The sequence below is a fragment of the Microchirus variegatus genome (genome assembly GCF_963457635.1).
Source record: "Microchirus variegatus genome assembly, chromosome: 2".
Lineage (NCBI taxonomy): Eukaryota > Metazoa > Chordata > Actinopteri > Pleuronectiformes > Soleidae > Microchirus > Microchirus variegatus.
This window is the reverse complement of record NC_139803.1, coordinates 32,794,518-32,820,089: the sequence shown is the minus strand read 5'-3', so window position 1 is coordinate 32,820,089 and position 25,572 is coordinate 32,794,518. Positions and strand designations below refer to the sequence as shown.

The 25,572-nt window shown below is 40.2% G+C and overlaps 2 protein-coding genes across 5 annotated transcripts; both read right to left on the bottom strand.

Moving 5' to 3' along the window:
• Positions 1–2,185: 2,185 nt before the first annotated feature.
• LOC310944109 (sorting nexin-14-like) lies at positions 2,186–16,101 on the bottom strand. The gene is made up of 30 exons (XM_083909782.1): positions 15,151–16,101; positions 14,950–15,070; positions 14,331–14,404; positions 13,872–13,950; positions 13,740–13,783; positions 13,573–13,660; positions 13,402–13,486; positions 13,159–13,315; positions 12,915–12,990; positions 12,742–12,786; positions 12,549–12,629; positions 12,182–12,296; positions 11,859–12,014; positions 11,639–11,763; positions 10,938–10,996; positions 10,608–10,634; positions 9,172–9,321; positions 8,411–8,543; positions 7,531–7,717; positions 6,965–7,048; positions 5,933–6,033; positions 5,521–5,632; positions 5,285–5,325; positions 4,707–4,826; positions 4,493–4,616; positions 3,947–4,111; positions 3,040–3,135; positions 2,835–2,926; positions 2,391–2,447; positions 2,186–2,307 (listed from the first exon to the last, which is right to left on the bottom strand). Exons 1-30 carry the CDS (start codon positions 15,285–15,287, stop codon positions 2,269–2,271), a joined length of 2,970 nt encoding a protein of 989 aa, XP_083765908.1. The 5' UTR covers positions 15,288–16,101; the 3' UTR covers positions 2,186–2,268.
• Positions 16,102–17,745: 1,644 nt separating this feature from the next.
• LOC310942621 (heterogeneous nuclear ribonucleoprotein Q-like) lies at positions 17,746–24,225 on the bottom strand. 4 transcript variants are annotated; one of them, XM_083908033.1, is made up of 13 exons: positions 24,120–24,225; positions 22,231–22,390; positions 21,174–21,292; positions 20,865–20,972; positions 20,611–20,724; positions 20,214–20,390; positions 19,897–20,032; positions 19,393–19,598; positions 19,100–19,249; positions 18,875–18,996; positions 18,436–18,764; positions 17,973–18,065; positions 17,746–17,862 (listed from the first exon to the last, which is right to left on the bottom strand). In XM_083908033.1, the coding sequence occupies exons 2-12, from the start codon at positions 22,376–22,378 to the stop codon at positions 18,007–18,009; spliced, it is 1,668 nt and encodes a 555-aa protein (XP_083764159.1). In that variant the 5' UTR covers positions 22,379–22,390; positions 24,120–24,225; the 3' UTR covers positions 17,746–17,862; positions 17,973–18,006. The 4 variants fall into 4 exon arrangements, with proteins under 4 accessions (XP_083764159.1, XP_083764161.1, XP_083764158.1 ...); XM_083908035.1 differs by lacking the exon at positions 22,231–22,390 and having other exon boundaries at positions 24,120–24,200; XM_083908032.1 differs by lacking the exon at positions 24,120–24,225 and having other exon boundaries at positions 22,231–22,717.
• Between the last annotated feature and the right edge of the window lie 1,347 nt (positions 24,226–25,572).

Sequence of the window (25,572 nt, the reverse complement as noted above, 5' to 3'; positions counted from 1 at the left end):
CTTTTTTTCATTTTCATCAACTACATAAACACACACACATGTTCTTTGATTTTTCAGCTATGTGAATATTTTCTAGTTTCTTTGATTTTCAGCTTCTTAAATGTGAATATTTTCTAGTTTCTGTATTTTTAAGCTTATTAAATGTGAATATTTTCTAGTTTCTGTATTTTTAAGTTTCTTAAATGGGAATATTTTCTAGTTTCAGTTTATTATTTTTTTAAGTGTGAATATGGCCTATAAACACTCACCCCAGGATACAAGTAGTTGTGTATTATTCCCACTGCAATTTACCAAGGGTGCACCTGCTGCACAGGTGGTTAAGGGTTAATTGTTCTCTCGATCCTCAACGATTCACATTCATCCTCTTCCCATATTAAACCTGCCTTAATGTCACGTTCAAATGTGTTTTCAAACAACGTAAGTGCAGACTATTATCTATGAAAGACAGGATGAGGTAGAGCTTTCAAAAGGTGCTACACCCTAGACATTTCCATCTCAAGCTTGGCTCTCTGGAGCAGCTATGGTCTGTCTGGTCCATCACTTTCTTTTAGACTAAAATATGGATTGTCAACCTACAAAAAAAAACAAAAAAAAACTAAATGCTCTGTGTTCTAAGGGTTAAAAGGGAAAAAAAAGAAAAGAGAGGCCACATCACACCAGTGTTGCTCTCTCTCCACTGGCTCCCTATTAGTTTATTTAAAACTTTTATTGTTGGTTTATAAAGCTCTCATCGGTTTGGCACCAGATTTTAGTACCAAAATCCCAGCCTTTTCTGTCACTGCCCATAAACTTTGGAACGAGTTACCCATGGAAATTAAATCTGCCCTCGCCATAGAACATTTTAAATCGCTTTTAAAGACCCACCTCTTCTCCTTATCCTTCACTTCAGAATAAAAATACTCAACATGGACACGTCTATGTAGTTTTTACCATTTTACTACATTATTATGTCACTATTTTACTTCTATTTTTTTTTTTTTTTTTTATTAGTTTTATGTTGCTGTGCCTTTAAATCTGTAAAGCATTTTGATGTAAATGTGCTCTAGAAATAAAGTTGACTTGAATTGACAAAGTAGTGAAGAGCAGCCGTCTTTAATTGTTTCAAGCACACGAGCCACACAGAGATCGAAAATGCCATAAAAACTAACTGAGCTGTCGTCTATTCCCCACCCACCCCGCGCCCTCTTGTAGATGATATGGACATTTCAGTTTCCGCCAAGTACATCGTAAACATGAAAGCTTGTGTGCTCTGTTGTGGCCGTTTGAGGAGCTCATCTGTCTTTACAGCCCCACACAGCCTTGGACAGTTGCTGCCGAATTTATGCTCGTCCCTGACCCTGTGATTGTGCTTTAAACACTGTGATAAATTAAAGGGGCGGTTCAGAAACTCCACGAGGACTCTTATATAACTGCATCTCGCTGCCTTCAAGGTGAACTGGAATGCGAGACGGCGTCTGGGTCGACTCGCTGTCCAGGCAGAAACTTGTTTGACCCCACAGATCAAAATGTTTGGGAGCAATCACTTATACAAGGTTAAATATAAAAAACACGGGTTAATGCAGTAATTAAATTCCTAGTATACGCAAGTATACATGGCCAATAAGCACGGTTCTTCTTCTTCTGATATATATATGTAGATATGTAAATGTATATATGTGTTACTATATTAACTAATAAAGGAACTGCAGCAGTGACCACACTGACTAAAATCAAAGACAATGCTTCACTGAAATGTATATATATAATACGTATATGAAAGTGCAAAGAAATAAACAAAGAAAAAACCACTTTATAAAAAAAGAACCAGATATTTTTCAAGAATTATCACCTTAGTAACGCAAGTATTTTAACCAAATTACAAAGGCTAATTGTTGCTGGCCACACCAACGATCTGTAAATAAAATCAAGCTTTCTTTACTCTGACGGTACGTTTAGATATACGGTGCTTTTATCATCTCTCAGGAATATGTGCGCTCACACTGAGATATTAACATATTATTTGAATTGACTATTTATAGTTTAGTTTTTATGTTATTATAAGTGCATCATCGAACGGCAATTTCAATATAAAAGTGTCAATACTACAGTATGCTCACAAGAAAACAAGAACTTTTACTAAGACATAATTACACAAGGAGCACTGTACATCACTTATGGGAATAATTTATTTTACAAAAAAAAAAATGCTATTTACAGCAGGTTGTGTAGGATGAGGATAAATTAATGTCTCACAAGGTTGTTAAGCTCGTCTCCGATGAGCAGTTTTTTTTACATCCACGGAGCCATCACAGCAGTCTCTTTCTGTCCCTGCAGAGGAAAAAAGCATGGAGATGTTCTTTATTGAGTTTTTTTGTGCATGATCACATTTCAGGTTTAGAGCATGAGTTCACCTTGTTTAGCTCCGGAAAAAGTTCTTGAATGGTGATGTCCAGCAGCACATATGTGAGCTGAGGAAGTTAAATAAAAAAGTCATTAGTTGTGTCTCATTCATATGAGACATACACTACCATTGAAAAGTTTGGGGTGACCTATACAATTTGTTTGCGTTTTCCATTAAAAGTCACACTTTGACCCATCATTTGGGTCATTGGGTTTTCAAATCATCCATTAGCCTTCTAACATGATTAACAAACACAATGTACCATTAGAACATTGGGGCCTATGTACATATTCCATTAAAAACCAGGAGATTGCAGCTAGAATAGTCGAAAAAAAAAAAAAAAATTTAAAAGTGCCTTTCCTTCAAAAATAAGACATTGCGAAGTGACCCCAAACTTTTGAACGGTAGTGTATACTTTAGAAAGGATGACAATAGGCTCAGGAGATGCTCATACCTGTTTGTTGAGAACTGGCTGTTGCAATCCTTCAAAGAGCAGACGCACTCCTTCGTACTTGGCCTCTTCTCCGATACATTTCCCCAGCAAGTCTGATAGATAGAAGATAAATGGGTTTCTTATAAATGTATTTATGAAATTGGCTGCTTGGTCTCATTAGTGCATTTGTCTTGTAAGTGGGAAGGACCTTCATAAAAATGAATACCTGGAATGTAGCTCATCATCTCCTCGAACGTCTTCTTCGCCCTGCTCTGCTTGTCTTGGGTAGAACGCGGCGGACTGCTCTCACAGAAGACGGTGTCTAGGAAAAGTACAGTTATGCTAAGATTTAGGAAATATATCATTTGCATGTACTCATCATACACTGCTCTAATTTGTAAGTGTTGTATCATTTGTATTTTGTTTCCATTTGTTTTTACCATGTTTGTTTGACTACTTCTTATACAATACAACTTTATTTTTCCCTATGGGGCAATTTGTTGCAGAGAAGCCCGGCATTAACATACACGACATTTAATCATATATATAGACAAATAAAAATCTATTAGCAAATTGCTATGTGAAAGACTTAAAATGCGGGTTTGTTTGAGAGGCAGGTGATGGAAGCAGAGGAAATCCACCTGCCAATGTGATGCTTATTGACTTTGTTAACAATTTGTTGCTCACACAAAGAACTCCTTTGTTTTGCCCCCAAAAACTTTTTCACAAAAAAATCCCCCAAAAAAAGATTGTTATGCAATTTGTATTGAACCTACTTGGTTTTTAACCGTTAAGCCCTTCGAAACGTTGTTAGGAAAAGTGGGATATAAATAGTCCATCCATCCATCTTCTACCACATAGAGACAAACAACGGTCCACTCTTACACTCACGGTCAATTTAGAGTGTCCATTTTGCCAAAATCCCCATGTTTTTAACTGTGGGAGGAAACCAAATGCAAACTCCATGCAGAAAGGCCCTTGTTCTGACTGAATCAACTTCTGTCTGACCCTTTGTTGCTCATTTTCAGGCACATAATAGGAGAACAGTGTTATGATAAGAGTAAAACTAAACTAAAAATTATGCTTTCACACTCGTGTCCCCATATCGTTGATTCAATTGCCTGCCCGTGTACCTCTCAGCAGGGTAATGAGTGAGACAAGCCGGTGCTCCTGGACCACCTGGTCCAGTTTGTACTGGAGGTAGTAGTCTGTGTAAGTCTCTAGAGTGTTCTTGAACAGGATCCTGCCAGCCATTAGCAGATGGTGCAGCCAGTCAGGGATATGGAAGACAACTCGGCCTGACAACCATGAAGAGTGAGAGAAAGCGAGGAACAAGAGAGAAGGGGGGGAGGAAAAAAACATCAGCGGTCCAGTGGTGTACTCGTCACGGCCATGACCATGAACCTATAATTCTACTCAACATCTTCACTAAACGTCACTTCCTCTATTAGACATGTTGAATGGAAAAAGGAACCCTAGTATTATTACTACATTTAAAAGGGTGAGTATTTCATTTGACCCTAATGCATGGTTTTCAGGTGGATTCTACATTACAGACACATTATAGAGCGGATAAAACAAAGGCACTGTCCTCACATGATGACCACTGAAACATGTGTCGTCAGTAATAATAAAGTATTTTTATAAACGGGGTGTGATGATAAACAAACTTCACTTACCCACATACATCAAGTAGTCGTACACCCCGTCAACTGTGATCATTTCCATGAAGTAGTTCTGATTGTGTCTTTTCTCCGTCAATTCTGATCGGTTGGCGTTGTTTTTGAAGAGGTCATTGAAGAGCTACAAGAGAGGGGGTTTATATCATTGTACTGTAATACCAATGCAGAAACAAATACATTTTCGAGTTAGACTTGAATTCAGAATCCCAACCTTTTTATCGTTTTCCGACGTGGGGCTCAGGATGGTGAGCTCGGGTCGACTTGGTTTGGGTTTGGGAGATTCACAGGAATTGAAGAACGACTGGATGAAAGGCTCCAGGTGCTGACCTTTCTAGTGAAAAAAGCACAGCAAACTCTCAGTATAAATCACGACATTCAAATTTAGAGTAAATTAATAGGCAGATTTGAAGAAAAATGGCAAAAAAAAAAGACATTTTGATAAAACCAAAATTGCAAATATATTCAAATCAAGCATTTTTTTAAAGTGAAGAAGTCAGAGGTCTTCATTAGCTCAGGTAAGAATAGGAATCCTTCCCGTCATAAAATGTAATATATGTTCTTCTTTGGCTTCTGTATCTTTAAATTATGGCATCCTGTAAGCTCTTTTTGGGCTGGGCATATTTTTGTGCACGACACAATAATAAATAAAAAAACAAACATTGAATGGATACGTTGTGATGTATTGCTTCTCTTCAAGATGTATTTGTCCTAGCTTGAGAATCAGATAAATCAGATGCATAAAAAGGGTAAAATATAGATATAGAGTGACAGAGGGAGTACATTCCTTACCTCTTTTATCAGTTTGCTGGGAACTGACTTGATGATTTTCCCTGTGAAACATAAACACTTTATCTCAGTGATGCATGGATCTGTCACTGTGTCGTTCATAGGAACCCAAAGTCAAGCTGATCAAACATTTTCCCAGAGTCTGGCATTTTCTGCAAAATAAAACATCATCCATCTCACTGGGCTTTATCTTTACTCTCTCTACGTCTCATACAGACAGAATCCGGCTCATACTGTACCCAGGTTCACGTCAGGTAACATCTTGTCCAGGAACTGAGACTCCATACTGTGAGGAGACAGGAAGTCGGCCAGGAGTTGACTGTTACTCAGCTCTGGATGCTGCAGAAGTTTCTGCAAAGAAAACATAAATGCATAATGAATTATGAATACATAATGAACTGAATTAAATATGCACTTATCCTCCACTGTTACTGTATTTAAGATTAATCTCATCATAAAAGCTCAGTTACTGTTAAGTACATAAAGGTTTTCAACATTTATTTGAAGAATGTTTAGTGCGATTTTGGCACAATTACAGGATCCCACTTTCTCTGCTGAGAGACTGCAGAGGGTTTACAAAAGAACAGTACTTGGGTCTCACATATTGAGAATGACTGAAGTTCAGTCTGAAGCATCTTCTCAAACAGCTACCTGAAGGTACACCTGAAACTCTTCCCGCTTCGATGTGAGGAACTCGTAATTCTTCGGGCCGATGATCCTCTTCGAAGGCAACTGTGCGTCTGGAAATGAGCCTGTGAGAGTTCACAGAAAGTATTAACAGGGAGAGAACAGCACTTGTGAGGTTGTATGAGTCCCATATTGATTCATCAGGGTCACCAGTCACCAGTGCCCCTCATCCCTCTGCCTGCTACTCAGTCATCTGACCCCTTTCACTGCCCAGCCTTCATTCACTGCTCTGCTTTCCCCTGCTGACCCCCATCTCCTACAAACTTGAGACTTAATGATAAAAACCCCCACCCTTGGAGGCAACGATCCAGAAGCTCTTTGGAATCCATGAGACTGTTTACAAGGTAAATGTCTCTTTCATGGCAATGAATAAAGAAAAAAGAAAAAAACAGATGACTCTACAGCGATGCAGGATTTGCAGTTAATGAGGTAATTTTGTGACAGTGCATCGCATCTTACCAGGAGATAAAGCATTGCCATGGCAACTTTTCTTGCACACCTAACCCGCTCCAGAGATAGTTATGTCCAGAATAACATGCCAGTGTGTGTATAAAAGCGGCACCTATGGACAAATTGCTTTTCTTGGGAAATAGCATCACCCTTTGTTGAAGATCCTGTGGAGCTTAGTGTGATGATGAACAGAGTAAGAGACCTAGAAATCACTTTCGCTGTGATTTATTTGAACAACCCTCATTTGCTATATAATCCACAATACATGTGGCATAAAGCACCAAAGCCCTCCGCTTGTATCGAGTACGACATATCAAAACTAAGGAGTTCACATTGTCTGCCATTTTTTCCCTGCATTTGGCAGCTGCAACAGTTGCTTTTAGCCCAGATTATGTGTTACACATCTTCATTTGCACTTTATAGTATATGCTCTGCTTTCCTGTGAACTAAAATATATCCTGGTGATGCTGACATTTCAGACTTGACAGATCTCAGAGCAGAGGTCGCTTTATTTAAAATTGGAGAAATGAAATGAACAAAACTTACCATGGAACTCAGTGAGCTTAGATTCTAGCACATAGAACTCCAGATATCTTCTATACACAGACCAGTGTTCAGTCTCATGTCCCACTGCGCACAAACAAGACAGACAGCGACGATGTTAACTTCCTGTTTGCTACAGTTTGAGCAATGACTTCTGTTGACCTGCAGTGTGGAACCTGATAGCAGAAACGTGTGCACTGTAGAGGGATATTTTCAGGAACTACAGTTTACAGACATCCCCTGAATGCCTCACATACAGGCTGTTGGTAGATACTAGCACTTGTGCAAAGAAGCCTCAAGCTGCACACACAGATTAAAGAGGTGTTGCCAAAAAAATGCAATGTGTTCTGGTGTATATAAAATGAAGTTTGAATGAGTTATAAAACATTTTAAATGAAGTAGATCGAATAAGATTAATACTTAATTTGCATGCAGATTTTTTGGTATTTTATTTATCGTAATGCAAATCTATATACTCGCCAGAGAAAGACATTATAGTTCAGAGCATAAACATCATGATCATCGCTTCAGAATGACCGAGGCAGACGGACGGGTCCTTTGGGCCTCACCTGCCTTCCTGTCATTGCGCTCCACATCGATACAGAACACAGGGATCCTCTCCCTCTTCACATCGTCATCGTAGAAATCGATGTAAGGGATGGTAATGTTCCAGGCTGAGAGGTTACGAGGGGTGCTGGGCGTAGAGGCTGCCTCCATGGGGGAGTCGTCCTCCAGCACCATCATGGCCTCCTCCACCTTGAATGGGAGACAGCGAGGAAGCATAGTCAGTCAATTTTATATAAAAAAGCTGCTGCTCTTCTAAAACACCAGGTAGAACAATATTCTTTTCTTGGTTCTTCGAGTTCAACTGTTAAATTCAAACCTATATACAACTTGAGTTGTTAATGTGTACGTCAGTCTCATAATTCTCTTTCATATGTTTTCATCATACAAAGTCATAGACGTAGTGTAGATGTTAGAAATACTCAGCAACAAAAACGGAAAACTAAAAAGTAAACACAGGATATCCTCATTCAGTGAGTACAGGATGAAAAATGTAAGAAAAAGTATGATACAGTCTTCAAAATCCTGTTTGGCTGTGCCATTTACAGAAGATCAGTTCCTAAATCTGTTCATACAATATGGTTGAAAAAGGATCATATTTACATGCTTGGATCTCACATGCTGCCAATTAACTGCTAACTCATGATAAGCAGAGATAATGAGGGATGGCAGAAGTAATTGTGTTGTATTCAACTCTATTGGTCACACAAGGGAAACAGACCTAAGTTGTGGCTTTGCTTTCTTTACCCACCAATGCCCCCAAGTGGTGGTGATAGTAACAGCAGAGTGCTTTGATTAAAATTTAATTTAGTGCAGTAGTATTCATTTACGTTTAAGGGAACTATTGTCATGACAACAGTTTGGATTATTTGTATGTTGCCTTACCATATCATCCTCTCCCTCTACTAAGCCATATGACGGCAGCATGGCTCCCTCCATGGTTGTGCTCTTGAACACGCCTTTGATCTTACTGCCAATGCGGCTGATCCCAAAAGACTCGCCCCGCTTCGACGTGTTCCTGCAGGCCAAAATGAAGCATTTGTTTGATGGTGCACGGTGGGGGAAGATGTGCATTGCTTCAGCAAAGCACATGCAACTTCATAGAGATTTCAACAAAGATAATGTGGAGAAGAAAATGGGACAGAAAGAGCAGAATACTGCATTAAAATGGTGATTGAACATGGGAGGAAGAGGCTAAAGTAAAAGTAAAGCCAAAGTAGCCAAAGCCAAAAAAAAAGTCAATTCAGTCATCTCACAATATTTGGTTGTTTGTTAAAGTGCTAAAAAGCTAACACAGCAATCAGCGATTTCGTGAAGAGATGTCTAATTTGATGGGGATCGAATAAAAAACGATCAGGAAACATGCACAACATCACAGGTGCTCTGTGCGAGTCCCAGGAAGTTTAAGTTAAAAAAAAAAAAAAACACTTCACACTGAAATGTTGCATCATCAACAACAGGGCGTTGTTTGTCTGAACACAACAGAGTCGGACAAAGGAGACGCATGACAAATAAAAACAGGATCCCATGCAGCAGTTCCATCATCATGCATGCATCTGACTGAGACTGGGGGTCACGCTGGACGACAGTGGACAGCAGGACATCACACCGAGCAGCCTGCGACACACGGATGGACCCTGACTTACTTTGGTGATGAGTGGCGGTGGGATAGCGAGCCGTATGGGAAGGATGTGAAGTTTGTGGACTGGACATGGAGGGAGTTAAAAGATGCAGGTGAAGTGCTGCCAGAGGCCGTGAACAGTGAGGACGGGGACTCTGGGCTCCAGTCCCAAGGACTGTAAGCAGACCGGGGTCAGGTTCCCATGGGCCAAGAGGAGGGAGAGGACCATGGATCATACCAGGGCAGGCAGTATGGAGGTTGCAGAATCAAGAATGGACATAGAGTCACAGACACAGCATGGTGGTGGAAATACATTGATGGAGTATTAAGTGGACTGACAGGCACAGTGGAAGAGGGTGGTGGTGTTAGTGAATCGCAGACATGGAGGGAGTTTAGGCTCCTAGTTGGCCATCATTTACAAATTGAGTGGAATGGTTGATGCTGCTTTAAATTCTTCCTTAATTAATAACAAGATTACTTTCATAACCAGAAGAACAACTGAAACAGGGAGCCATCCCAAAGTTCCCCAGATGTTTTGCTCTGCATGCAATCTTTCAGTTTGCTAAAACTAAAATGCAAGATTTTGTATCGCATGTGTTCAGTCGCACGATTCTTGAGTAGCCTGATAACCAGTTGACCAATGATCACTCATGCTATTATTATCCTGGCGTAGCCCTAACTCATTTATTCATGGTCGATGACCAGTTTTAAAAAAGTGAAGTTTGGAGCTATTGTGACAAACTAAGAGTAAGGAGGAGACGGACATTTTGACTGCTTGAGAGAGAGAGAAAGATGCAAAGCTCCTCACTCATTCCCCTCACCTATCCCTTTGAACTGTCTCAATTTATGAGTACTGGTATAATTTGCACATGCATTTTATAATTTTTTCTTGAGTACAAGGACAGTCATTTCTTTCTTTAAGTATACTGCATCACTTTACTTGATTTCATGCATGTTTGAATGTATTTTTAGTATTGAACTGGGTACTATTTCTGTTGAATGTGATTTTATTTTATTTTTATTTAAAGTGACACTGCTGCATTTAAAGATTGATTTGTTGTTGTGTGTGTATTTAATTCATGTTTTATAAGGGTAAAAAGAAGAAGTAAATAAGAGAAGCCAGGCCCCGCCCATAGGTAAATGAGTGTTTCACTGGTATTTAAGATACATGTTGTGTATTAAATTAAATTAAATTAAATTAAATTAAATTAAATTAAACAGATGCAATATGTAAAGGTTTAATAGGATCCCCAATGAAACGATGTATTATCATCAAATAGAGCTTATTGGACTGAACTCCCTGATTGAAATGAACCTTAGAAGTGGATTTGTAAAACAAATGACGTAAATCTTCCTCTGTAGACCAGTCAGGCAATAATGGAGTGTATTTTGAATCTTGCGTGCAGCAGCACTGCTCAGCCAGCCACTGTTTTGATCAGCACACTGATGCCTTATACTCACCGAATGTCATCCAAACTGAGGCTATTTCTGGAACAATATGCACAAGGAGTTAGTGGCAGGGCCTCGTGGGCCTCATACACACCACACCCCATGATAGAAACATGACATTCTATCTCTGTGCTCAACTCAGTTTACTTTTAATTTATCATTATGTAATCATTATGCTGATTGCAGTCATCATCAATACAGAGAATTGCAATCATTTCAAAATATGTATATCAGTAAAATATTGAATTATGCGAACACTAATTAATTTCCTCTAAAAAAATAAATGTTACGCATTCTGTGATTTAATTGCACTTTTGATACTAAATGATCAGTGACGCCTACCTGCTCATCTTGGAATTCCTTGCGGGTGACTCAGCGCCTCGTAAGAGCTGGCGAAAGTACTGAAAGGTGACATGAAATGGGAAATTATTGCACAAAAAGACACTGCATAGTTCAATTATACTTATAGATAAACTTTACTTTGCTGTAATTCAATTCATTTGGGGGACGAACATGAAAAAAAACTAATCTAATAATGTCATATGATTTTATTTTCCACACATACTGTTCATGCAGAACAGTGTCCTGCTGTGGAAAACCAAGCTGTATTCAATGAAACAGCCTCTAAGGGGTGAAATTTCTTGGCAGCTTGGCACAACGCCAGCGGCAGCTCATTGGCCAGTTGCGCCTCGAGTACTGATGACACGGACGATAGCGGTTGGTGGTTGAGACATCGGATGAGGATAATACTGCAAGAGAGTCAATGAACTCTTTAAAAAAAAAAAAAAAAAACTAATTCCAGAATCTGGCACAAATACAATAAAAAAAATACGTATGATATTGATAAATAAATAAATAAATATAAATAATAAATAAAGTCTGCACTAATACAATCATTTGGAAAGCACTTCACTTTTAGAAATCAGAAAATAGCAAGAGATGTAATACAGAATAAAACATTAGGTTAATAAAGTCTCAGACGTGTGCAGGTAAACAGTGTGACACTGAGATGAGTCATTCATTATTTTGTTCCAGATACAAACCTCATCACTGTGACAGAACATGGGGGTGAAAACATTCTCCAGGAGGGACAGGACGTGCTCATAGGCTTCAAATAAACACCTCATGGTCTGCAGTTTCACCACCTCTTCATACGGGCCGTCCGTGACTGGTAAGTAAAATTCAAAATACATTTTTAATCAAATTATATCCAAAGTATATGCACCTGTGCAATTATAATTAATTTGAATAACTGTGACACACTATTGCGTATTTCTTCCACGATGAAGGGGTCGAATCGGATCTTGTCGACGCTCTCATCTAAACAGTAGGTCTCGAAGATCTTCTTCACCTCCTCGTGAAGCAGCATTTTCTCTGAGTCCGACAGCTCCGGGCACAGTATCTTATCATTGAATTCTTCTGAGGAGTTAAGAGAGTCGGACAAATAATAAATTCACAAAGTAAAAAGGCAGATTGAGAGGAAAGAAAAGGGCAAGAACAGGAACAGGAATTGCAGTAGAAATAATAACAGATTGTTGTGTCTCAAACACAGGTAAAAAAAAAAAAGGCCTCTTTTGAAATCGTACCAACGGAAAGGCAGAACTGGAGCACATGAACGGCCCCCTCTTGCTTCAAAAAGTTCATGAAACGAAAGAGAAGGTCTTGTTGTTCTCTGATTTCCTTCAACTCGAGCTTCAGCACCTGTTGAGAAAGAGGAAGAGAGGAGTAAACACACACTCTGCATACTGTGACTACAGTAAATAATAGATGTACATGCAGTATCTTGTGGCTTATTCATAAAGTGGTGCTTTGATTTGATAAAATCAAATGTATGCAACTATGTAGTGGCACACCATACAGTATGTAATAATACAGTAGTGAAATATGTAGTTTTTAAAAAATACATTAACATTTCATCACTAAACGCTTCTACATGACAAGGAAAACACTCACTGAGGGCTTTTTGTTGCGAGTATCAGAATACTTTTGCAAGAAAGGAACCAGTGTTGAAGTAGGCTCTGTGGCTTCTTCAGGCTTGACGGACAAAGTAGAGAACAGATATTTTTTTTTTTTATTATTTATGTTCAGCAATATGTTTAAAGACACACATATAATTAGAACCGCATGTGCACACGAGCATACTTACAGGGGAGTTGTCGATGAATATCAAAATTAAATGATTCACTGTGTCCTGAAAGGAAAAGAAATACAGTTTTTTTTCTGAAAAGAGCACAGTCGCAGTATTTGCATGCTCACGATAACATCAGTAAACATGCTTGCTAAATGTAAATCGCCCCCCCACTGTGTGTCTAAACTCACAGGATCGGCCAAGTAGTCCATTGAAGGAAGGAAGACAGAACCAGCCAAGACTTCTCTGATTAACAGAGTGAGGGAACTGAAAGTAGTGAGGAGATAAGGCAACAGGAAATAAGGAAGTGGAAAAAGTAAAGAATGATCCTTATCTACATCTGTGTCGTGTTTATACTTCCAGACATTTGTGGTCATGGTTTGTGACCTATTTGGATAAATGACTATTACTTATTCTAATAGCGCTGTGAGTTACCTGCAGTCTGTAGCCTTAGGTGGCAGAATGTAAGGGAACAGCATCTCTGTCAGCTTTCTGAGGTAGAGAAGCTCATCTCTGCGACTGCGGAGGGCTACGTGAAGGTCTGGACCATATTCCTCCAGAGCAGCTTGTTGAAGATACTCACTGTTCTTTACTACAAAGAAAGCAAACAGGCTAAGTGACACATTTTATTGTGAACAAAAAAAAAAGGAGGCTATGTGTGGTTGATGTCAGCAATACCTTTCTGTCTGGCTTTACTTATTATTTCAATGTGCTTCATGGAAACTTTCAGAAGCTTTTGCGTGATGAGTGACGCCACATCCACCTGAGTAAAAATAGAAAAGGTATTAAAAATAAGCAAGTCAATCAGGATTTCGGGGGTTTTTGACTCGTACAGTACAGGTTTGTCACCTTCTGGGTGCGGCGGATTAACACGGCTGCGAAGAAACGCAAAGTCACTCTAAGCTCGTCGACAAACGCTTCATCATCGGTGATGTCTCTATATAAAAAAAAAACTCATTGTCACTCAATGTACCACAGATGATATCTCACAGAAAAAATACAGAAAACTAGCTTACCTATACCAAGGATATACAAAATTTTCAAGAACAAGCTCCAGAATCTTAGGAGAAGGACATCATTTTCATTAGAATTCAAGTGTCAATTAATTAATAAAATTCCAGTTTGAAAACAATCAATGCCTGAATTACCTCTGACAGAGAAGCATCAACCTTTGAGGGAACTTTCAGGTCAAGCCATGGCTGGTAATTTTCTAGTAATAGGGTCGGTCTAGCAATAAGAAAACATAGAGAAAAGCGTTAGAATCTTGTCTGACCACTAGAGGGTGGTAAAACATGTTTTATAATGTAAAACTACAAGCACGTTCATGAGAACCTGAGAAACAAATTGTGCCAATTTAGCATAGTTTCTAAGTCACTTTATTTGATTTACAATGTCTGTTACATGTATGAGTAAACCTAGTGTTAGTGATAGACAGTGTAGCATTGATACTCTACTACTTGTTTTGCAAGAGTTAATCAATTCAGCACAGCTATTGTTGACACAAAAGATAAAGTCACAATAAACACTGTACACTCACAGCTTCCACAGCTTCTATCACTGTGGGTTATAATCAGGTCACTCACTCACTCACTCACTCACTCACTCACCTGTGCCTTTTGCACTTGATTTTTCCACATACAGCACAGCTGTGTCCCAGCGGGAACAACTCCTGTTGGTACGACTGCAAGAGAACGTTTATAAAGATGAACAACAGTTATGGGGGGTCCTGCCATTATTGTGCCTCTATTTTCTCCGTTTCCAACCTACCTTTCTCTGCTTATTTGTTTGTCTGTCTGTGAGCAGCACAACTCAAAAAGTAAACAACAGATTTTGATGACATTCTGAGGACGTAGGGGTGTGGACTGCGGGAGACGTAATTAGATTTTGGTGGGGGAACTGCATTCTTCCAGTCAGTTACAATGAGTATCACTGTTATAATTGGATTGGAGTGATTAGTATTATAAACACGGATGTTTTTTCACCAAAACATACGATGTAAAGTGCCAAGTTTATGAAGGATTTATACAAGTATATTAAGTTATGAGTGGATTAGAGCAGAATGGTTCATATTTGGATGAAATGTTCAATCCTGTTTTGAAACTATAACACAAATGAATATTAAACTAAAGCTTTACAATAAAAAACACACATCACAGACACAATATCTGTAAGAAAAATCACAATTAGATATTGAACCCAATTCATTATCGACCATTTCGGACCCACCTTGATCTTTGGTTTGATGGAGACTAAAACATTGGGTAGCAAAGACTCAGGCCCCAAAGAGCAGTAGAAAGTGGCAACTCCAGCCAGGAAGGACCAAAACACGATAATAATGTGGATATATCTGTGAAACCACAAGAAGTGCAGTGCAATTAAAAATGAACATCGAAGCACCCGTGGATGTAAGAAGAACAGTGTGTTTACCTGCTTAAGAGCACAGTGGAGAGCAGCAGGACCAACAGCAGAAAGCAGAAGACGGGATACTGTCGTCCCAGTTCTCTGGCCCGATCCACTTTTATCCCGCGCCTCAGCTTTCGTAGACGATCTCTGATGCATCCCATCCTCAACTGTGCACATGTATCTCACTGCATATAAATGTGAAATAGCGAACACAGGGGGCTGCCGGAATAACTAAGGGTGTGCACTGCAGCGGCGACCAGCGACAGCGAGCACCATCACTTCGTCATTTTCTAGCGACAGGTTTGTTGGCTATTTACACCATCAACACCAGCAGTTACTCACTGATTATGGACGGTGGGCCATGTTTCGCTCTTGTCCAGCAGCGACACCATCATGAATTTGCAGAAAGAAGGCGCAGGCTGTGTGTTTTGTATGATTCAGCACTCAAGTACTGCTGTGAGATGTACACACAGTGAGATTAGCGGCAGTACCGCGGCGGCATCTGTCGGGCACAGACCCGAGCTATCTCTCCGGACTCCGGTCACTCAGTGTTTAGCTTTGCGGCGCTCCTGCTGTCATTCCTGGGGTCCACCTTCCTCTGCACGGTCTCTCCCTGCCCGTCAGCGTGTGATGTCACCTCCGCTGTTGCGTTTCCATTGACAGCGCTAGAAAACACTGGCGTCTCTCTGGTGAAACTGGCGTTTACAGGCAAACAAGTGTAACAGCGACGCATTTCCTCCAATAAGTGCGCAAAAAAACGGTCTCAAATGTTAATACACTCCCAGTAGAAGGAGAGGTGTCTCCCCACCATGTGGAGACATTGGTGCAGTATAGTTTACCCGTAAATGAATATCGAGAAAGCATATAAAAGAAAAACGTGCCATTTCCCACCGTTATTGACTATTTCCCCCCCAATTCAGCGCATCGTTTACCCACTAGCCTAGCATTAGCAAGTGAGGTCCCTACCGAGGCGCACGTAACCCAACGCAACCCCTCGTGCACAGCCGTGACGTCACTCTGTCAACGCTTCATTGACCTCAGGTGGTGCTTTTCTGTTCTTGCAGGCAGTTCCGACATCTCGACTTTGCTTTATTTTGTAGTTAAATGTATTTTTATACAATTATGAACTATAATTTCGTTATTTTAACATTCACCAAAACCACTTTTTTTAAAACAAACGGAGCACATCATAAAGACAGATAGAAATCAAAAACTTTATTACAAAAATAAGTTACACTCACCTCCATTTTACAGTATAAAACAATTTATTTGCAGGAATGCAAAAAACGTTGTTGGCCACCAACAATGGTTTAAAACTGCTAACATCTTTTTTTCAAAAGGTGGTTGTTACAAGTTTATTGAGGGAGTTAACTGTATAGAAAACTGGGGTTGAAGGGCACAGTTTCCTGTCTGCTATACCTGGAAAGAGAAATCATTCACTGCAGTATCCCTTGCCACCACTGTGCGACCATGACTCCTCACCAAAATCAAAGCAGCCACTGTTAACACGCTCACTGGCTGTGCAACAGGATAATTCAGCTTTCCAATCAAGATGAACTCGATGTTTGACACTGTTGCCATCTTTGGAGCTGACAAGGAATCATTTCATAACATGATCTTGCACTGTTCAAGGGTTGGATTAAGTTGTTTGACATTATTATGAAGTTGAAAATTAATTGTCAATATAAAAACAAACCCACCTGAATAATACAGTGGCACAAAAGGGACACTGCAGGGCTTTATTTTTGTTGTTCTTTTTTCTTTTCTTTTTTTTTTTAAATCAAAGGCAGTTGGATGCCTGTGATGAAGCCTTTACAAAAGTAACATTTTTTTATCCGAAAAAAACTATACAACCAGTAACTACATACTCTGAAGAAGCAAGGCGGCTAATTCAGTTCAAAATAGGATAAAAGCAGGGCTTGTTCAGACTCATCATATGAGATCGTTTTGCATGCCCAGTTTGACTGTTTGCAGTGTCAGAGCAGCAGCAAAAATGACTATATTACATTAAGTACATCACTTTTATGCTGCAGCTCTTGTGCATATTTTGTTTGAAAACAAGCCCTGCTTTCATCAATATAGTTTCCCTATTTACAGTACAGGCCGGGTAGTTTAGTCCTCGGTACTGAGGTAGTCAACCAACCCTTTAAAGACAAGTTCTGAAAAGAACCACTTTCCTGGAATGCCTGACTTATCCATGCCAGGTGGGTACACCCTAAAAACCTGCAAATGTTCTCTTTCAAACATCCAGATCAAACGATTAAGATTAACATGGATATTCCGACAATAAAAATTGCGATTAGCACAAAAATATACAATAGCATCAAGCTCCTTTGAGCCACTTCAAACCTAAGAACTTAAAAAAGTGCAAATTCTTCAATAATTATTTTTAAAAAATGGCATGTTCAGGGACAGGGAAGGGGTGGATTGTAAGGGCAATACATAGAGCCCTGTATATCAGGGCTGGGTACAGGGACTCAGGACTAAGAGGCTGTGGCAAGTATCCAAAATCCTCTAGTCATCTTTTTAAGGTGGCAGTTTCAGAAAGAAAAGAAAAGAAAAATATGAGGGGAAGGGGGGGTGATGCTTCTTCTTCTGTAAGGCTGGAATATCATTGGACCTTTTCATCATGCTCTTCTTTGTTTCAACATCCATTGCAGCTTACGGTGTTAACCCCACACATCAAGTCAGTATCCACTGTGACAGGTCAGGACCGCCCTCTGCCCCGTTTTCCTGCTGAACCAATGAGAGGAAAAACTTACAATGAGAAATAGGCAACACAATAATTCCTCATCAATCAGCAAGCTACAGAATGAATTCCACAAAATTCAGAGACTCAAGACAACCTTGTGCCACCAGGGTGGGACTCAGCTGGACTCCTTAAAAATACAGTACGTTGTGACCTCTATCTGCTGGCAGCAACAAGCTGACTGGCTGCTCTGAAAGATGACACCCACCAGGGATTAGTTATGAGGCAAATAGGCAGCTGTACCCATGTAAATTTAAAAAAATATATGTTGTGTGCATTTCTTGGACGGCCTTATCATTTGTAGGATCGCTTAAAGACAATTCATACCAGCAGCATATGTTGCGGCATTAACTTGACAGCTGCTTTCATTTAACATGTAATTTCACTGACCTGTACAGTCAACTTTCAAAAATTATAAAAACTGAATTATTAAGGTAATTTTTTTTTACAAGTAAACAGGCATCGTCCAGAACAGCGAAATCAAGCCGCATCACCACTGTGACAAATTCAATGTTACACACTAAATCAAACATATTCACATTGTTTAAAATGTTATTTACCTCTGCTTGTTCCAGGGCCTCCTCGCTGGGAGAAGGTAAGCCGGCCCCTCGCTGTGACAGGAGCACGGCCCCTGGTCTGACTAGTACCACCACGCACTGGTCCCCTCACACCACCTCGTCCTCTCCCAGTCCCTTGGAAGTCTTCATAGCCATAGTATGGGTCATCATAGCCGCCCCGATAGTTGTGGTAATTGTATCCATAGTAATCATAATAGTCTTCATAGCAATAATAATCAGGAGGGTAAGAGTACCCTCCCCGCCCTCCTCGGCCTCTGCCTCTTGTTGGTGGTGGCATGTGGGGAGGCCCGTAGTAATAGTATTCATCATACCTAAAAGGATACACAGGCTCAACTTTAATATGGCTTTCTGCCTTAAAACAACTTTTAAAAATGTTCTTAAACTATAAGTAGGAGAAAAAACTGCATTATTCCCCCCTTACATTTGTGTTTTAGCTGCTTGCCTCTGAGCTTTGCGCTCTTTCCTCTTCTGGTCAGGGGGTTTGGCAAAGACAATTTCAATGTTTTCTCCTTCAAGCTCTTTGCCATTGAGATCAGCCAAAGCCTATGAAACCAAACAGGACAGGGTACTATGATGAATATTACTGCAATGAGGTTAAGAATATATATTTTGTGTCAAAGGGCTATTTTAATTCCTCTGCCTGTACCTTCACAGCACCGTCTCTCTCTTCAAAGTGGATGAAAGCATAGTCTTTCAATTTCTTCACCCGCTCCAACTTGCCAAACTGACTAAAGGCCTTTTCAAGTATCTCCTCTGTAACAGTGCTCGCTAGGTTCCTCACAAACAGCACCTTGACCTAGGAAAAGGAAAAAGAAGGCTTGTGTTTGTTAAAGAAAAACAAATAAATAACACTGAAGGAACAACAGAAAACAAAACCCATTTTATGGCCACATATTAACTTAACAGCCTGCTACTGATGAACTTGGCCCTGTGCCTTACCTTGGCCATGACCTCTGGATCTGGGTCTTCGATGGGATCAGCCCATTCCACAGTCACCACATTTCCCCACACCTTCACCTTGCCACTCATCAACCGGCGACGGGCCTGAGCTGCTGTCTTGTGGTCTTCATATTCCAGGAAACAAAACCCTCTGTTCTTTTTCTTATCATCTGGCTGGTGGTACAATATGACATCATTTAGACCCTCTACAGAGAAAGGAGAAGGGACAAGTTAAGTGACTTCATTCAGTATACAAAACAAAAAAAACTATGACGGATAAGCATAGTGTCCAGTCAGATCTTAGCGGTAACCTTCATCGTGACAAAAGTCATTCCGGCACTTAAAATATGTTGTCATCATTTGGACACAGTCAGAAAATCATATGAATATTTCCAGTCAAGGCATCACCCACTGATTCTTGCATAACTTGTAGGGTGAATTCAGATTTAAAGGAATGAACCTGATTAAACAAATGAGCAAAACCAAATTATGGCACGGACTCACCTGTAACTTTTGCAAATTCTTCAACAATCTGCTCTTTTGTTTTACTCTTGGGTATGGAGCCAACAAACAGCCTATTATTGGCCACAGAGATGCACACGCCGATATGTTTACCCGGTCGAATTTCACTGTTGTTGCACTGCAGAAGGAAGGAGAATAATTTAGGCAAGGGATCAAACAGGCAGAATGCAGCCAATGTCCACTAGATATGGTTATGATTTTGCACCCTGATGCATCATTTAATACACCAATATTATGTCTCAAAGGTCACTACAATTTATCACACCTTATCTTTCTGGTCATGGTGGCAGTAAACATACCAGTTTGACAGCCTGCTGTGCAGCTTCTTTAGTGCAGAAAGTGACAAAGGCGTAGCCTCTGTTGAGGCCACTGTAGGGATCCATCATCAGACGCAGGTCCCTGATGGGGCCAGCTTTCTCAAAGAGTGGGACGAGCTCATCCTCAAAAAGATCTCTGGGGATTTTGCCTACAAATATCTGTCGGGTAGAGAAGAAACTTGGTATGAATGAGAAACTAGTCATTCTGAAATGTTAAGTGAAGATCAGAGATGGAGAACATTTAGATAAAAGGGTTGCAGACAGGTTAGACAGTGGTAAGCTATAAATACATAATTTGCAAAGGATTTACAAAAGCTGGCACAGCAAACAAAAAAAGTGCCGTTATTAAATGTTGCCATTACTTTAAAAATGTTTGTACCTCTGTACCGATGGTGGGTTGTGCCCCCGAGTGGGTGGACTCTGGTGGGGGACCACCATACTTCCTCTGGCCTGTTGTGACATCAAGTGTGTATCCAGTTCTTTCCAGCAAAGCCTGATGACAGAAAACGGCCATTTTTTTTATTTTTTTTTAAGCTTAATCAAATGTCATAAGGATGTAACAAGCAATGACATTTCTGCATTGAAAGACATAACAGTCTGAATGTAAATAATAATCCAAGAATCCATTCTTACTTTGATTTTGGCTTCATCTGGTCCTTTAATGGTTTCTGACACTTTGGTCCCTTGTTTCTCTCTATGTCTGTACGTCTTCATCACGCCACAAAGAAAGGCACTTTTATTCTGAAAGCATCATGAGATAATTTATTCAGCATCATGAGATAATTTATTCAGCATTATCTATTATTGAGACAGAAAGAGTATATCTAGTAGATACATCTAAAACTTGCTGTGCAACGAGACTTCACTACATAAGTATTGACATACAGGACAATCATCCACTTTGTTTTCAAGCATCAGGCGACAATAGTTCTATACGCATACCTGAACATGTGAGAGGTCACTGTCCTTGAATTGCAAAAGGACTTGCACAGCACCGTCCTCGTTGAACTCTTTCAGAGCCTCAATCGCTCGATCATCTAAGTCACAGTGTGACACCAAACCTGGAGAAAGGGGGACAACAAAGAGAGAAGTTAGGAGCTGTGAACAGAAAATTTGCCCATCTATCCTGTGATTGAAGGAGAAAAATGTATTACAACTGAAGGGATAAAACATAGTGGTTTACATGTGAGCCCATTTAAATGACTGAGATGTTGTAACATTTGTAATGTTAACTATTTGGTAGATGCAAGAAAGGAGAAGGACTGGCTTGATTGAATTTAGCTGTTTTCAGTAGACAGGCTACACATTACTCTCTAACCACCATGTTTTTTGCAGGAACTAATCACAACAGATGTGACGGTGCAACTTGATATGCCAATGCCCCTCGACACTACGGCTGGGAGTTTCTGATGAGCCAGTCGGCATTCTCCTCCATGGAGAGGCCGTCACCTGTCCCATGCAGCCACACACCAGACAGCTGCCTCCATTGTCTCTGCCCGAGTCCCATCTGGCTGAAAAGGCCAGACTCGTACTTTTCTAAATCCAACCAACCAAAAGAGTCCTTAAATGACCCCCTAAATTTTGTTTCTGCAACTCACCCCAGAAAAAACTTACAGTCCTACCAAAACATGAGATAATTTCACCCTCTACATCACCCAGCAGTAATTTAAAGCAATGTGAGGAAATTCCATAGAATTGAATGTAGAGATTGGACTGGATCACCAAAACACTCCTACATAAAAGACATATTCACCCCCCGACACCGGTGATCATGCAACCACTTTGGGAATGCTAATGCAATCATATACACATTCTAACACAATTTATGTGTAATATATTTTGTAGCACTGCAGTACCCATTTTGGTGGGAAACCACAAAAAGTTGCTTCAGGATACCAATTCCCCCATTCAAAATGTGATAAAATGACAGTACATGCAAAAATTGATAAAACAAAAGAATTGCATATTTGAATATGCAAGTGAATTCATTGTGCCTTACCTGCTATGTAAATTTCATCTAGTTTTTCAGCAACTTTCTGTGGTAAACCAGCATCTAATAAAGTCTGGAAGTGCTCAGAATGGGTAACTGCAGGAGAGGTATCCATTGGTTCTTCTGGACCATTTCCATTAATATGTTCTGTGGCCATGTCTCCAGAAATCTGTATGAATGCAATGAGCCAAATTAATCCTGGGTCAAGGGCAAGACTTGGGATTTGTTCAGGAGAGTGTATAGCCTGACATGTCAGGCAAACAAATACACACTTTATGCACGTACATATCGGACCATTAATGACCTCGGACACGGAGTTGTGCTCACATTATAATCACATGTTTGAAAAGTGGCCATGTCACGCTGTTTTAAACAAATTAATGTGGTCATGTGGTTAAGACACTATAACACCATATCCTCACTCAATACTTGCTGCTTTCAGCTTGCATGAGGTAGAACCTATCATGCACACATTGACACCAACTACCCACAAGGCAGACGATGCACATACCATACCCCCAGCATAAATGGGTTGTAAAAACTGTTCAACTACAGACTTTGTGTCCATATGGCAGCATTTTATTTTCAGGGTTGTTCTGAGCAACTTGGCTGGAGGCAAGATGACTTACTACTACCTGTATCCCAGCCCTCTCGATAGCTGCTGCAGAAGCCTTGTTTGCTTTAGTCTCTAAATTACATGTTAGCTTACCTTCTCACTGCTGACTTCAGCACAGGCTAGATAGCTGATACACGTGCTCCATCAGAGAGTGAGTCCCGGTTTCCGGTGACTGACCACTGAGTGTGCACCCATTTTGTTTATTGACACTTATGTCACACAAGTAAAGACTCAAATCACTGTCCAGTTAATTACCAACCCAAATATTCCGCCCCTCTTTGTTTGTATTGATATATACTGGAGCAGAAATTCGTGGATGGCGGCAATCTAACCTAGCCCCAGTCACACAGCTGAATCTGGACTCAGCAAAACGTGGACAGCAATGTGATGTTTCGACACAATATTAACGCAGCCGATGTTATATTACGGTTAATATCAGTTAATAAATGCATTACAACCGATACTGAATGCTAATAAATAGCACCATATCTGTAAGCACGTGTCATCTCTGCGGTTAGAACTCCATATACATTGTTTTAAGTAACTGGAATCCTCTGTAGATTCCACCTGTAAAACTTTTGAAAACTCTGAAACGCCTATTACGTACTCGCATTCAATCAATTTACCCGACGAATATGATGTTAGATTTAACAGAGGGACTGACTCGCACACGTTGAGGCTAGCTCGCGGGCTAGTTTACACAGCTAATGTTGTAGCAACCAAGCTAACTAGATCTTTTTTTCTTCAGAATAATAACACGATACGCCCGTGTGCGTATTCTATAAATGCGTACACGCCCCGTGTTTTATAAGACCCAAATGATGACAGCTAGTATATCAGTAACAGATGATTGCTAGTTACGCTAAAGATAGTCAGCCACGCCAGCTATCTACAGTTAGCATACAATGACAATGAGCATGTCAATTCCACGATCTGTCAAAATGGGCTAGCTTCGGCTAGCAATGCTAATTCGGACGGGATTTCAGCGAGGCCATTGTTATATCGCCACTTGTCCGCACGGACATAAATAAATGACAGAACCGCGCGTTCACATTTAAATAAGTCCACCGAGGCCCTGAGAGCGAGAGGGACCGCTTGCTATATGCGTGGTTTGTCAGCGTGCCGCCACATAGGAAGAGTCCATTTTCAAAAAGCCGGTCTGGAGATCTCGTTCCCTACCACCACCAGTTTCCACATTGTTTGAAACAGCGCCGCACGATTCAGACTTTTTAGCTATGAATTACACATCAATCGCGTGACCACTTAGTAGCATTCGCCCTACCTGCCGTTGGCTCACCAACGAGTATGGTGTTGGTTATTTAAGAAGATAAATGTGGTATTTAAAATACAGAAAAAGTGTAAAACTCCCGGCACTGGTCCGGCTCCAGTCATTCACTCTTGATGATGTAAAATGGCTGCCACGTTCACGCCTCGAGTTTTGTCTCGTCGATGGGGTTTCTTGGACAGCCCTGCACGGGCTTGCCTTGTATGCATTTTACAGTAGAGCAGCAGCAGAGACACATAGGCAGAAGGTTATCCACAGCATCCATCACTATTACTCACACAACTGCCATGTTTACGTGTCGAATACAGGTGTGGCCCGTTTAACAGCCAAATACAACAAATATGATGACTACAACACAAGCTCACCTGCAAAAGTCAGTTATCATGAAATAAAACAGGGATTTCTCACAAAGATATTCATTATTATTATTATTATTATTATGACTAACGTGAAAATACAAACACCAATAAATTACAATAATAATAATAGTTTATGTTATTGTAACTGCAAGTGATTATTAAGCCACGGTACATGTTTACGACAGCATATTATGAGAACAACACTTCCATTATTCAAGCAGTTTACAGCAGAGTGCTCAACGTTTTACCACTTTTCACCACACTGGGGCACTCTTCACGAATTTAAACACTCAAGGAATACTGTATACAGTGATCACTGATGAGATCAGTTGGAACAGTGTCTTACTGAAATGTGACAGTTAGTAAAAAAAACAGTTTGTGTAGGTTGTAAATTGTTGTGGGCGTCTCATACTGGTTTGTGGGGCTCAGTTGGAAAATTGTAAATAAAAAAAAGCATGTGTTTAAACTTGCTGATCTCACATTATATCTCTTTTTTTTTACCCCTGATCCTTGAGAACTGTGTGCAACACACTTTACTGATCATAATAAAAACCATGTAGTAATGTGGGATCAGGTGTGTCTGCAATCTTCATCACGACTCTGAGTCATGGGCCTAATGTTTGACTCATGGCTAAAATAATAAAACATTTAACAGGAAACTGACTCCAACAGCCCCTGCAGTTATAGCGCATTAACAGCTGCATGGTGACTGCTGGACCAGTTTGAGGGATATCTTATGCAGGTGTTGAGGAGCGGAGTTACAGAATGGTTTACTTTCGAAATTTTGGCTCGTTTTCTGAATCTGTAAATATGATTCCAAGGTGTGTCGTAGACATTCAACTGACTCAATAACAGAGTGTTGTAAAAATTTCATGCAAGTGAAATTCATAGGACGAGACATTTACGACCCATTTATTCAAGGACATCATCAAGTCCTAGATATGTGATATTTTAGATAGTTTTCACATATGCTCCTCGACAAGACACACGTAAATACTTTTGCAATCAGCTCTAAAACAATAGACAGCAGGTGCCAAGATTGTAAAAAAAAAAAATCTTCTGCAGGTTTTGGGGCAGTGGCCAAAACTCTG